This window comes from Leptidea sinapis, chromosome 47 (genome assembly GCF_905404315.1).
Source record: "Leptidea sinapis chromosome 47, ilLepSina1.1, whole genome shotgun sequence".
Classification (NCBI taxonomy): domain Eukaryota; kingdom Metazoa; phylum Arthropoda; class Insecta; order Lepidoptera; family Pieridae; genus Leptidea; species Leptidea sinapis.
In genome coordinates, this window is record NC_066311.1 from 1602002 (window position 1) to 1616210 (window position 14209).

The window sequence follows — 14209 nt, forward strand, 5'->3', positions numbered from 1 at the left end:
TTCACGCGGTTGTTAACATGTTACAATTTATGTTAAGTTTATAGTTTAGCAAATTCAATAAGATGTTATTGTTAGTTTTTGTTGTGTTAGTTAAAAGTTGTTTGTGTTATTCGGACGATGACTTAGGATATGGTTTGAGTATTGGGAATTCTATAGATGTTTTCGCAAAGTAAGTAGATATTAATTATTATATTTAATAGTTTTAAATTTAAATATTCAAGTCGAAGTACGCATAGATACTTTAATAATGCTTATTATTAAAGTTGATGATATTTTTTTACTATTAACGTATCACAATTGACGATGAGAACAGTAGTTATTTCGGTAAAGGTTATTTTTAAAATATAAACTATTTTTTTGCCTAATAATTATATTTGTATCATAAAATATATTGTTAATACTTATTATTGCATGTATATTTTTGCGTATTTCGGAAAAAGTTTTAATTATTTTAAAAGTTTGTTATTTTGTAATGTTGTTGCTCACTTCTGGGATTAAATATATCTGCAAATTTAATTTCTACCAAAATTCATGGACGATGTGGACTCGGACGGTTTTCTCAGTTGGTAAGGGCGCTCGGACGGAACCCAAGAGTCAAGGATTCAAGTCCTACATTGCAAACGAGTTTTGGTACATATTCAATTTGTATATTTTTTATACTTTTGTTGAAATTTAAGGCTGGATTTTTGGGATTCAGATTGATCACATCTCTCCGAAAACGCCTAGCTGATGTGTTAAACACAGAATTTCACAATATATAATTTATATTAGATATTTACTTAAAAGCAGACGTGTGTTGCTAATTCAAAATTGTGCAATACAAGGCACCTAATTGCAATTCCACGTGTACCTACCTACTTTTATTCTTCTCACGTACCCTAGGTAAAAAACTCTTGAGCTAAAACCCTAATCCTTCAACAAGAAGGCTGCGCATGAGCCACTCAGGCTAAGTAGAGAAAACATACGCATTCTAATCAGGACACTAAGGCCCGGTTTCCACCAAAGCGGAGAGGAGAGGAGTTGCGTTTTGATAACTAATCAGATTTTGTAATTTCCATATCTCCTCTCCGCTTAGCTTCGGTGGAAATGGATCAAGCGGAGAGGAGAGGAGAGATGTCTTACTTTTCTTTGATTATGTGCCGCGAGCGAGCAAGCCTTTACAGATTGCAGAGCGTATAGATTCTGTTATCCTCTCTGAATGTGGTCTTTTAATGTGTATACGTAGCATCTCTTTGAAGACCAATTCTTCAACAACTTGAGATATGTTAACTCACTGCAATAGATATAATAAGATTCATGAAAAGACACATTCTTATCAGTGAGCTATAGTTAACAGTGACTATCACATTAGATCACATTGGTCGCAATGAAACAGGGCTGCACTGAACTGCACCAAAGCCACTTTACAAAATATAACCTTAAAATGAACAGACCAAAAAACCAATTAATTTGTTATAAGTAGATACAGAAAAACAGACATTTAAATATTTTTTTTATATTAAGTATATGAACAGATAAGTCTTAAAATTCTACACAAACATAGCTACATAGACTTACGAAATATATGTTTGTTTTAAAACACAAATAAAATTTGAAAAACAAAATTTTATGAACGATGCGGGATTCGAACCCACGACCTCCGTCGTCCCGTGCCGGTTAGCTCTAACCAACTGAGCTAACCGTTCGAGTACCGCCTCGTTAAAAAATTCTGTTTGCTTTGTTCAACTCTCAGGTTGTGGCTTCATGTACAGGATCTACTTTACAGTTGATAACCGGCTCAACCCCAATATTTGCATATTAGGTAATTGACTTGAGATGTCGCTCTTGTAAATCTAAACAATATGTTATGTTTTTTTAAACTGATGACCTTCACTTCTAGGATTAATACACAAATAAAATTTGAAAAACAAAATTTTATGAACGATGCGGGTTTCGAACAATGAGCTAAAAAAAATTAGTTTAATAAGTCCTCCCTGTCCTCTTGATTTTTAATTGAAGTATTATCTTGAAATACTAACATTAAAACAGTTTATTAATTCATTCTCATACGTCGTAATTTGAGTTACGGTATGCGCCTATTATAATAATGGTAATTGTAATAATCCACTGAAACGTAATCTTTTTATAACAAACATAATATAATATTTCAAGCTATTTAGATTAAAGCCAGGCTCAGACTCATCAATAATATACTTAATCATGTATAGCGATATAGCAATAAGTACTAAAATACAAAATACAAAATCATTTATTTCGCACTTTTCATATACAAATTAACATTTTATACTGACCCCCACACTAGGCGTTGCCTGTCTCGTGGGGGAAATAGTAGAATTAACAGAAAATAAAGATATACAAGCGGCTAGTGACAACAAGCTGATTACTAAAATTTTACCAATCATATAAAGAAATAAAGTAACAGTAATAACTATACAAGTATTAATTGTGTGTATATGTGTTGTGTGTATATAAGTGTGTGTATTGTGTATATGTATTGTGTGTATTTTTTAGGATTGTTCCTTAAGAAGATTTTCAGTTTCCATATAGGATAGTTGTATTAAATATTTTGATAGAAGCTCTTTAGCCTTGAAGATGGAGTGTTCTTTAAATTTACATAGCTGGACCAGTTTATTATAAATCCGGGGGTACAAAAAGGTTGGAAAGCGACATGCAAATGCAGTTTTGACATTAGTAACAGGCAATTTGTAAACTCGGTTTTTAAGCAATGTGTTGTATCCTTTTGAGTTCAGAGCTGTTTTGTGGACATGCATCGCCACTCTTATCAGGTACAGCTTTCGAACACTGAGTACCTGAGCGTCGCTGTACAAATCATTCGTTGGGTATCTAATCGGTTTCCTCAAAGCGACTTTTAACACAGCTCTTTGCGCTCTTTCCAATTTTATGAGGTTGGTGGAATTTGTACCTCCCCAGGCTAGAATGCAGTAATTTATGATTGATTGTCCGAGGGCTAAACAGATGCTTTTTAATAATGAAAGCTCAGCGGACTCTCGAAGCAATTTAATGGTGTATACCAATTTTCGTAAACGAGTTGAGACAGCAGCAACGTGATCTCTGAAACTTAATGTTTCGTCTACGACTATTCCAAGATATCTCATTGCGTTAACTCTTTTAATGTGATCACAAGTGCACTTTTGAGCTGGACGTCCTGTACAGTTTGTACTGTGAATTTTAAGATTTTGCTGTTGGCTTGGTGATGAAGCAGAAGTCTTATAAAAGCATTGAAATCTAGTTTTAGAAGAATTTAAAGTTAGAATATTTTGTTTCAGCCAGTATGATACCAGTGAGTATGTCACTTGCTCGACATATTCGTTAACGGTATCCCAAGAGAGTCCGTGAAAAACAATAGCTGTGTCATCAGCGTAACACAGGATCTCAGCATTTTGTAATGGGATAAACATTATGTCATTAATATATAATAAAAACAGAGTAGGACCTAAAATGCTGCCCTGTGGTACCCCGAAGGATATTGGTCTCAGGTCACTAAGTTTATCACCAACTTTAACACATTGGCTTCTATTCGTCAAATAGCTGGTAAACCAATCCAGTATAAATCCTCGGAACCCGTATGCTTCGAGTTTTCGCAGTAGGATGGGAATTGAAACTGTATCAAAGGCTTTCGATAAATCTAGGAAAACTCCTACACAGGCCCTTCCTTCGTCTAAATGGGCGGCAACAACTTTTGTGAGAAGAGTCACTGCATCTTCTGTTGACTTGCCCCTTCTAAATCCAAACTGCCGATTCGCTATAAGGGAGTTAGATTCAAGGTAAGCGACTACTCTTTTGTTCACAATGCGCTCCAATAGTTTTGAGACAGACCCTAATAGTGATATCGGCCTGTAATTACTGGGTTCCATCTTTGATTGGATCTATAGATATTACCTATTTATTACTAACCTAAAATATGTCAAAGGAGGCGATGGCTGGTCCATTTGCTCCCAAACGGGCGCTACTTGTGGTGGCAGGATGATCCTGTTACCAGAAACTCTGCTTTATGTTTTTAAAAATGAAGTAATTATATTTTTTACGGTGTGTGAGGATTGATGCATCTACTGTACTCAATAACTCTTGTTTTGTATATCATTTACATTAACTTTTTTTAACTTACTCGTGGAAGGCATTGACTATTTGACGTTTGAGTATGTTTGTTGCATCACATTACATAAATTCTTATTGAAATGATTTGTAAAACAATGAAGCTGTAAATGTTGATTAAAATAGTGGCAATGAGTTTCTTGCCACTTCTTCTCATTAAAGCTCAACCTTTTCCGAAGTTGCGGTAAATGTAGAAAGAAAGAAAACTTTTAACATTCATAAGTGTCATTTCCTTGACCTACATGATTAAAAGAAATTGTATTTTCAAAATGGCATATTTTCAGGGGAAGGCTTCTGCCGTGAAGCAGTAATGTGCAAACGTGGCTATGTTTTGGTTTGAAGGCATTGCTAGTGAAATTACTGGCCCAATAAGAATTCAAACATCATGTCTCAAAGGGACGAGCGTAATAAATGTGACCCGTTGACGAACAATAAGCAACTACTCAGAATTATGCTCAAAAATAGTCTGAAATTAAACTCTGAAAAAAGCTTTTAAGCATTTTGCTAAATAATTTCAATTGCAAAAACAAATTGTTCAAACAAAATATGTACAAGCCGACGAAATGTAGAAGCACATTTTGTCGAATGAATGCTTGCTCTTTTTTAGGATTTCGTAGCCAAATGGCAAAAAACGGAACCCTTATTAATTCATGTCTGTCTGTCTGTCCGTCCGTATGTCACAGCCAATTTTCTCCGAAACTTTGAAACTTGGTAAGTAGATGTATTCTGTGAACCGCATTAACATTTTCACACAAAAATAGAAAAAAAAACAATTAACTTTGGGGGTTCTTCAAAAGTGATATTGAAGATTCTAATACAATTTTTATTCTAAACTGAATAGTTTGCGAAAACTACTAACTCTTAACTGATTAGTAGGCATAACAAGTTTATCGACTTATATTTTGAAATAGGTATATGAATGTAATTGTGATGAAACTACTCTGGAAATATTGATCCACCTGTTCGCACTCTCTCAGTCGACAAGAGCCAGCTTTACGAGCGCGACAGTTCAGTTTTACCTCCTTTGCGCAGGATGCCGGCTAGATTATGGGTACCACAACATAACCTACTCCTGCCGTGAAGCAGTTATGTGTAAGCATTATTGTGTTTCGGTCTGTAGGGCGCCTTAGCTAGTGAAATTACTGGGCAAATGAGACTTAACATCTTATGTCTCAAGGAGACAAGCGCAATTGTAGTGCCGGTCAGAATTTTTGGGTTTTTCAGTACTCCTGAGCGGCACTGCACTGTAATGGGCAGGGCGTATCTATTACCATCAGCTGAACGTCCTGGTCATCTCGTCCCTTATTGCCCTAAAAAAATCATTCAGTTCCATGAAGGTTTATCACTATTAAAAATTTCTTATTTTTTTTAAATGCGTTGGCAGTGAATATGTTTAAGAAAACATAAGCCAGAAACCACAGTGCAAAGATATATATTATAGGTATACCTACTCAACATAAGATTTGCCATTTTACGTTTTAATGGAAACAATAACTTCCTCAGCTCGCATAGTTTTTGCTCGGCTGGGAACAAACCCCCACTACCTAAGGAAATGGTTATTGTCTAACGTACAATAAAATTACTCAACACTCAGGTACTGCAAGAAAAATCATTCAATATTTATGGTAGTGGACATTTTTATATTAATTAATGGTGCTAAATAACCATTACTTCTTCTTCAGACTCTTCGGCTCAATGTTATATACTACAGTTAATACTTTAGACGCTCTGAGCACTTTATTTTTTTCACATAACTGAATGAAACTCAGACGTCACGCTCGCCTTTGTAATAGAGGTGGTCGTTAAATCAATAAACTGTTTTTATTAACAGTTTAATGTTCGTTAACGAATTAACTGTTTTTCTTCAACGAAAAAACCTGTTGAACATAATAAGCTAATAAATTCAATCAACGTCTTCGCCGGTAACTCGCAATAAATGAAGAAATTGAATGCCTCACTAAAACAGCTTAATTCAAAACAGTTGACGAATTTGCGAACGAAAACGTTGACTTGATATTATATTGACGAAATAGGTACTAAGTTTTGTAACACCCGGCCGGGTAAGGATGGCTCGAGTTCACGATGAGAGGCGTTGCGTAAAGATGTAGGTTCTCTCTACATCTTCTACCGCATATATCTCGGGGATTGCTCAATACCAGCGGCCGAATTCCACCACCGGACATTAAGTTAAAAGTGTTAAATACCCATATCACGTTGACGTGTGAAATTCCACAATCACGCGTTTTACAAGAAGAAGAAGAAATTGCTGACTCCTACAACCACTCTGTGGAATCAATTACCGGCTGCGGTATTTCCGAGCCGATATGACTTAGGGACCTTCAAGAAAAGAACATACTTCCCTTGAACCTGAAAGGCCTCTTGACAACGAATCTCTCGACCCCTGGTGTTGCAGATGTCCATGGGAAGTTGTCTCACCATTTCCCATCACGTATGCCTTAGTCCGTTTGCAGACTCTTTGGTGGCATGAAATGGCGTACTGCGTCACGCGTTCACCACGAACACGAAGCATAGAAGTAAATTAAATTCTTGTGACTTGCTGTATTTGTTTGTTGTCATTCAAACAATGCGGTTATTATATTAATATACTAGCGGACCCGACAGACATTGTTCTGTTAAAAAAAAACTCTCGCCTATGGAATTTCGTAAAATGCTTAGCTGACCTCTACTCGACGAAAGGAATATTCCTACCAAATTTCAAGTCTCTACGCCTTATGGTTCCAGAGATCAGATCGTGATGAGTGACTATATACGTGGAAATCTCTTATACATATATATAGATTGGCCATGGGAAATAGATTTTCTAGATTCAGACCACAAACTATCAAGAATTGTCCTTGAGATTTGTTAATGGTCATGGCGAATGTAAGACGGATTGGAAATTAAAGATTTGCGGGCTAACTCGACATGCAAAATGTTCATGAAGTAGTTGCTGCAGATAATGAAGAATTGCTATTATCATTGCTGCATTGATCTCTTCATGTCGTTGTTCCTCCATGGTGCCCATGAAATATAATTGTTAAAATTTATGGTGTGCATCTTCTAGAGATTGCAATGATCCAATTCGATGGTGAATCTGTCCTTGTATCTACAAAATCAAAAGCAAAGTCCGTATTACTGATTTGTAAACACTTATTTTTAGAATTAGCATACATAATACATAGGAATAAGTATAGTAGGTAAGTTATTCTTCTACTGTATTGTGTGTAAGAATATAAATAAATTAATACCCTGAATATCGTATTAAATCGTCGTTCTTAGACAATGTCTGCCCCAAATGAGGACATTTGGAAACAAACATTGTATTTTTGAGTGTTTGCTAGAAAATGTCGTGATTCCGTGTCACAAAAATGTCAAAATGTCAATCCATACAAAATGTATGAGAAAATAAATGTTTTTATAATATTATTTTTATGTGATTTTTTCGATATTTTATTACTTATTATCCTATTCCCGACGAAAAGTAACCCAAAAAATAAAACAACAGAAAAAATGGTCTAGCCGTTCTTGAGTTATAAATGGTGTAACTAACACGACTTTCTTTTATATATATATATATTTATATATAACCCGGGATTTATATATATCTATATATATATACATATATATAGATATAAATCCAGGGTTCTGATGTTTGTTGCCAGTGAACTCCTAAACTGATGAACGGATTTTAATGGGGATTACTTCATGGAGTACAGTATAGTTTTTATTTCGATTTGGGACCCATCATTATATTTATTTTGTATGGACATATTTTCTATGAAATATTTTATTGACGCACGGTTTGACAGTTCTGCTGTGAAACAATTTGATTATAACAACAGGGAGTATATTTTACGAAATATTTCTTGATATTATGAAATATTATTAAAAAATTCATAAAAAACAGTATTTTATTTATTATGTACAGAACAACGTCTGTCAGGCCAGCTAGTAAGTAGTATTTATATAATATCTAACTCAAATAAAATATCTAAAATTATAAAAAGTGCAAGATTTTTCTGTTACGACTTTCTATAGTGTAGACTGTAGACGGTTATCAATAGCGCAATAAGTTTGCACCGGCTGTGTTTTGCACCGGGTATTGTTTAAATAAGATTAAATGTACAGAAAATGATTTAAATGAATAAGTAATAAAATGTATATTTTCACAGCTCGAAAAAATATATGAATTACGAAATTTCCATACATACCAAGACATATCAGAGTTACGACCAATGCGTCACTCGAACGGTTGGCTTAGTTGGTAAGAGCGCTCGGACCGAACCCGAGAGGCGCAGGTTTGAGTGCGCGTCATTCATAAATTTTAGTTACAAATTTAATTGCATAGGATGCCGGTTAGATATGTGTGGGCACAACAACGGCGCATATTTCTGACGTGAAGAAGACGTAATGTGTAAGCGTTACTGTGTTTCGGTCTAAAGGGCGCCGTAGCTAGTGAAATTACTGGGTAAATGAGACTTAACACCTTATATCTCAAGGTGACGAGCGCAACTGTAGTGCCGTTCAGAATTTTTGGGTTTTTCAAGAATCCAGAGCGGCACTGCATTGGAATGTGCAGGGCGTGTCAATTGCCATCAGCTGAACGTCCTGCTCGTCTCGTCCCTTACTGTCATAAAAAAAAATGATTTGAATTGAAAGACCGAAATCTTCAGGCAATTTCCTAATATGCAAATATTGGGGTTGACCCCAATATTATACCCCAATACCTGCTCAAGCAGGTTATCAACTGTAAAGTAGATCCTGTAGATGAAGCCACAACATGTGAGTTGAACAAGACTGCCAAGGTTTTCGAACCATGCGCCACTAGAACGGTTGGCTCAGTTGGTAAGAGCGCTCGGACGGAACCCGAGAGTCGCGGGTTCCATTCCCGCATCGTTCATAAATTTAGGTTACAAATTAAATTGGAATATTTCTCTGTTTCATTTGATTTTTCGCGAAACTGTAGCACTACGTATTCTTAATAATTAAACAAATTCTAAGTGCTGTATGATAAGTGGTAGAAAAAAAAGTCTTGTTCAAAGGTATTACCCATTTGACCTAAGGTATTGGCATGACCATTTACTTACTGATCTACTGTGACGCCTATTCAAATTGATATATTTTTATTCATAATTGGAATATGATATCTAATTAGCATAGATATATGAGGATATACTAATGACTTATTAAAAGTCAACAACTCATTCGAAAAAGTATGCCTCAGACCTGAGAAGAACGGGCGCAAGAAACTCAACGTCTTCTTTTAGTTTCATAAAAAATATGGTTGCAATGTAATATCGTACAATTAAACTTATTATTTAATAGCCTGAGGGCGGTTGCTTCATTCCCAATCTGTGGTATCATTAAGTAAGTCATTTATATTATAGTAACCTGTTGTACCATTTTTTTTAAACAATTCTTTTGAATCAATAAGTTTCTTGCCACTGCTTCCCATAAGCTCAACCCTTTACGAAATGGCGATAAATTTAATAACAAATTTTTTTTTTGACATTCATAAGTATCATTTCCGTGACCTACATAAATAAAGTGATTTTGATTTGATTTAAATTTCGGAATTTGTACATTTATTTTGAACATTTTCTGGGATCTTGTTGTAAAAGTATATACATCGCCCCACAAAAGACTTACTTACTCGACTAAGCCATTCTTGGATTGTTGATAGCCTTACATCTAAAATAACGTTTCAGCTACGGAGATCTATCTCAAGTTACCCAAGTGGTATCATCAGACTATGAGGATGAAGTCTCCGAACCAATTGAACCCTTTCGAGAGAAAAACATCAGGGTGTTCGACAGCATCGTGGTCAGGGAGACGTCTGGAGACAAGCAGGTGGATATGAACATCCAGCTCTGTGAGACATTCGAAGATCTACTCAAGACTTACTTCCAGAACTTTCATATAGAAGGGTATGTATGTTTTTATTTATTTATTGTTCCCAAACAATATACTTGTATTAATCATTACAAAATAATGCTAGTTTAAGTAAACCATGATTAACATATACGTCAATGAAATGGGTCAAATAAATACCAGTGGGAAGCTCCTTTGCACAGGATTCTGGATAGATTATGGGTACCACAACGGCGACCATTTCTGCCGTGAAGCAGTAATGTTTAAGCATTACTGTGTTTCGGTCTGAAGGGAAAGGCAAATGAGACTTAACATCTTATGTCTCAAGGTGACGAGCTCAGTTGCAGTGCCGCTCAGAATTTTTGGGGTTTTTCAAGAATCCTGTGCGGCACTGCATTGTAATGGGCAGGGCGTATCAATTACCATCAGCTGAACGTCCTGCTCGTCTCCTCCCTTATTTTCATAAAAAAAATGGAAACACTAATGATGGCGTGATATTTAGTAAAATAAATGTAGAGTTATATAATACAATTGATATTTTTATATAGAAATTATTGCAAAAAAATTAAGACGCGACTTTGCCTGCGAAAATTGTGGCATGTTATTATTTCAACTAACGTTAGTTTTTGTATATGAAGTAAGAACTCAATATTGGTGTGAAACAAACAAGAAATATTAGGAGGAGCTTACGAAAAAAAAAAACATCATTCTGAATCCAAATCGGCTTAGACGTGTCTGAGATTAGAGTGCAAAAAAACTAATCTTCATATATTCTAAAACGTATTTTGTCTCGCGTACTCTTTTGCTCTTTCAAAATATTGTTTTCTCGGTAAATTGCAGAACGAATCCTCAATATAGTATAGACAGAGCGCAAAAAATAATACTGAAATAGTTTTCTGCTCTGTGTATTGACACTTTAGACTGTATTCGTGTATTAGACTGTATACTGTATACTGTGGTATTGATTAAATTTACATATGTCAAAAAGTATTTGAAAGGAATTCAGTTCGGTAAAAAATAAATGCCTATTTTTAACAGGGGGTATAAGGGATACACCGTCAGTATTTTAAGTTATATATTCATGACTAGAATTACGTTAATACCTACTTCATACGTTTTAGTGTTATATAAATTATTAAACAATTAGACTTCATTACCACTATCCAAGCTTAGATCCTCTTCATCCCAGACAACCGATGAAAACAGGCTAGGTATTACTTTAGTGTGCGTGACAAGCTACGTCTTACACTCGCGATTTGTATGTCATTTCCTGTTAATGGGCGTGCATTGCTCAAAATAGAGGTTAACTGTCAATTTATTTCGACGTGATCTTTCGCAGTCTATTAAGACGTATAAATTATCTAGGTATCCAAGACTGGATTGTGTGTGCCAGCTTATCATTAGTACCTTCGTACATATCTGCAAATACATGTTCGATTTTCCAGGAATATTTATTATGGCTCAAATTCACCCATCCAATTTGCTATATAATTATATAACAAGCAATTTTAAGAAATATGTTTTTGTACCCTTATAGTTTGGATCTATCTAAACTGTTAATAAAACTTACAATAATATATAAGTGCAACGTTGTGCATATCTTTTTAAGTTGTCATAGTATCTATTAACTCATTTTATATCTAGTTGGCAAGCCTTTTAAAAAAAAAAGTGTATGTGTGCACGCAAGAAGTTTGGCGTACCAAAGCAAAAATCCTCCTGCTATTCTACGTTGTAGAATATTGTAAAAAAACTTGCAAAGATGGCTAGGACAATTAATTATTAAATAACGAATACGGCTGTATGGGCTTGAACCCTTTGCCTGTCCTAATAATGAACGAAGAAATAAAAAGAAAAAAATTCGAATGTCGCAAACGTCAGAAAATTTTTGGAACCAATTTGTACTTTTGTGTTACATTGATGCGCGCGCATCTTAAAATTTCACTCTTTCATCATTTTTTTCATAACGCGCCTAAAGTCGTTACACTTCAATAAATGACTACGAAATTCTCACTTCCTGAATCATCTAAGTATTTACCATCTTAAAATCTTACTATTGACACAATTTTCAGTACAGACATAGCATGGAAGGCGTTCCTCGGAGACTGGGTCCCTGATGAAATACTCAGATCGTTCGGGATGGACTACGACTCAACACCTGATAACTGCTGCTTCGTCCTCGTGAAAATATCCAAAACTCACAAGTCTGTTGAGATAGAGTCGTTGAAAAAAATGAAGGCCAAGGTCTACGTTCAGAGAGCCATCGACCGCTTGAATGTCACGGACTCGACAGCTGTAAGGAGGTTTATGAAGAGTTACGGAACTCATTACATAGACTCGTACGTCACTGGGAATTTTATTTATCAAGTAAGTAATTATGGTAGGCATATTACTGCAGCGGCCAGCAAAAGAGGCACACATGACAGGATATTATCCCCACCATCTGGATGTGTGGCGGTCCTCCACACTGCGGAATTCAATTCGTACTACAAAGCTGTGGAATGAGCTTCCTTGTGCGGTGTTTCCGGGATGATACGACATGGGTACCTTCAAAACAAACGCGTAGGTACTCCTGTGCTTCCTCTGGTGTTGCAAGAGAATGTGGGCGGTGGTGATCACTTAACACCAGGTGACCCGTACGCTCGTATGTCCTCCTTTTCCCTAAAAAAAACATGACTAATAAGTCCGTATATTAATACCTACTGAATAAGTCCGTCCGCTTTACTATGAACCTGGCTCGAATGACAGTTCTTCGGAATACGGTCAGCAAGAAAATCCCAACATAAAGCGGTTTAAATCAAGGAGGCCAGTACAAATAGAATTTAACCTCTCACAAAATTTTCGATCCAATTTTTATTTGTAAGGCTTTAGGGTTTACACTTACTGAGCATAAAATTATAAAATGCTGCCAGATCCAGGTGGAGCTCTTTAAAAAAAAGTTTTTGGCCGATATCTCGGAAAGTATGCAGTTTAGGGCAAATTGTAGAAATTTTATTATTTTAGTAAATAAATATTCGCATCTTTTATTTCCTTTTTCCATCTCGGCCGATAACACTTTATCAGTTTATTCACAGAAAAGTAAGAAACAGGCTTGTTTAGTACTTTTCTCAAATAATGCGATATTAAAACTAAACGGTTGTTGCCGCCTCTTGCATTTCAGTTGGCCTTAAAGGTTGAGTTCATCACACTAATTATGTTCACTTGAACTCATTTTGACAAATACAATTATTTTCAAAATCAATGACGAACACCAATAATGTTTCTCTCGTTTGTGTTCATCTATTTTTGTTTTCAATAAACAGCCTTCTATTCGCAAGCCAGGTCAAAGTGTAAATAAAACCTTTGATGAGTTACCTCCTTGGTTGCCATGTTTTGGAGTAAAAGATCGTTAAATGTTTTTATTACACATTTAGATATGAGTTAACTTGTTAATTTATTTGCTGCTAAAGCAGGACAGATAAGCATTTTCATACAAGTTTTGCTGGCCGTTACAGCAATTTAGAAGAAGGTTGTCAGAAATAATGTTCAAAGTGTGCAAAATGACGCCATTTTTAATATTTGATATTTGAATAAATAATAGCTAATATATTTTGTGCTTTAAGAGAATGTAGACTTGAGTACATCGTTTTAATTTCAACATGATACCTCCATGGGTTCACGAGATAAATGGTATTGACAGACAGGCAGACGGCCAAAAAATAATTGATAAATACAATAATAATTAATTAAAATACTGATGAAATATAATATTTTGATTGGTACCATTAGTTTCTGGTTGTAGAGTTTCCGCAGTTAAATTTACTGAAATACACCATGTTCCCTCACCTCCGCCGTTCCAATTAATACTAAATCACAACTTACTCGCTTGTAGCTCATGTAGTCTCTAAGTCACATGTAAGGCGACATGTTAAGCTCGGCTATGTCTTTTCTAATACCTTTTTACTTAAATTTATATACGCCCCAGAAGGAAGTTGGTTAGTAAAAAGATGTATTTACTTCTGTATCAGTAATTTTATGTCAAGACAGTTATTTATTTTTTCAGGTATTCAAGTACAAACGCAGCGGTTATAACCTTCTAAGATCATACATAAAACTGCGCGAGAGACGGAGAAGTAATTCTGATAATATCAGGTTCTACTTCTCATCATACTTCCTGAAGCAAGTTGGCGACATCAGGGTATGTTGTACTGGCTTATATCTATGTTGTCTATATTTTTTTTCGTTATTT

The 14209-nt window shown here is 35.3% G+C and overlaps 1 protein-coding gene across 3 annotated transcripts in view; it reads left to right on the forward strand.

Annotated features, from left to right (window-relative positions):
• Positions 1 to 14209, forward strand: part of LOC126978170 (torso-like protein) — a 25765-nt gene continuing 11556 nt past the window's right edge. The window contains exons 1-4 of one of the 3 annotated variants that reach the window (XM_050826932.1): positions 1 to 169; positions 9822 to 10040; positions 12054 to 12348; positions 14024 to 14158. In XM_050826932.1, the coding sequence (XP_050682889.1) occupies positions 63 to 169; positions 9822 to 10040; positions 12054 to 12348; positions 14024 to 14158 (756 nt within the window). In that variant the 5' untranslated portion in view covers positions 1 to 62. Of the gene's footprint in view, positions 174 to 9821; positions 10041 to 12053; positions 12349 to 14023; positions 14159 to 14209 lie in introns of those variants that run through there. The other 2 variants (XM_050826933.1, XM_050826934.1) reach the window with 2 other exon arrangements.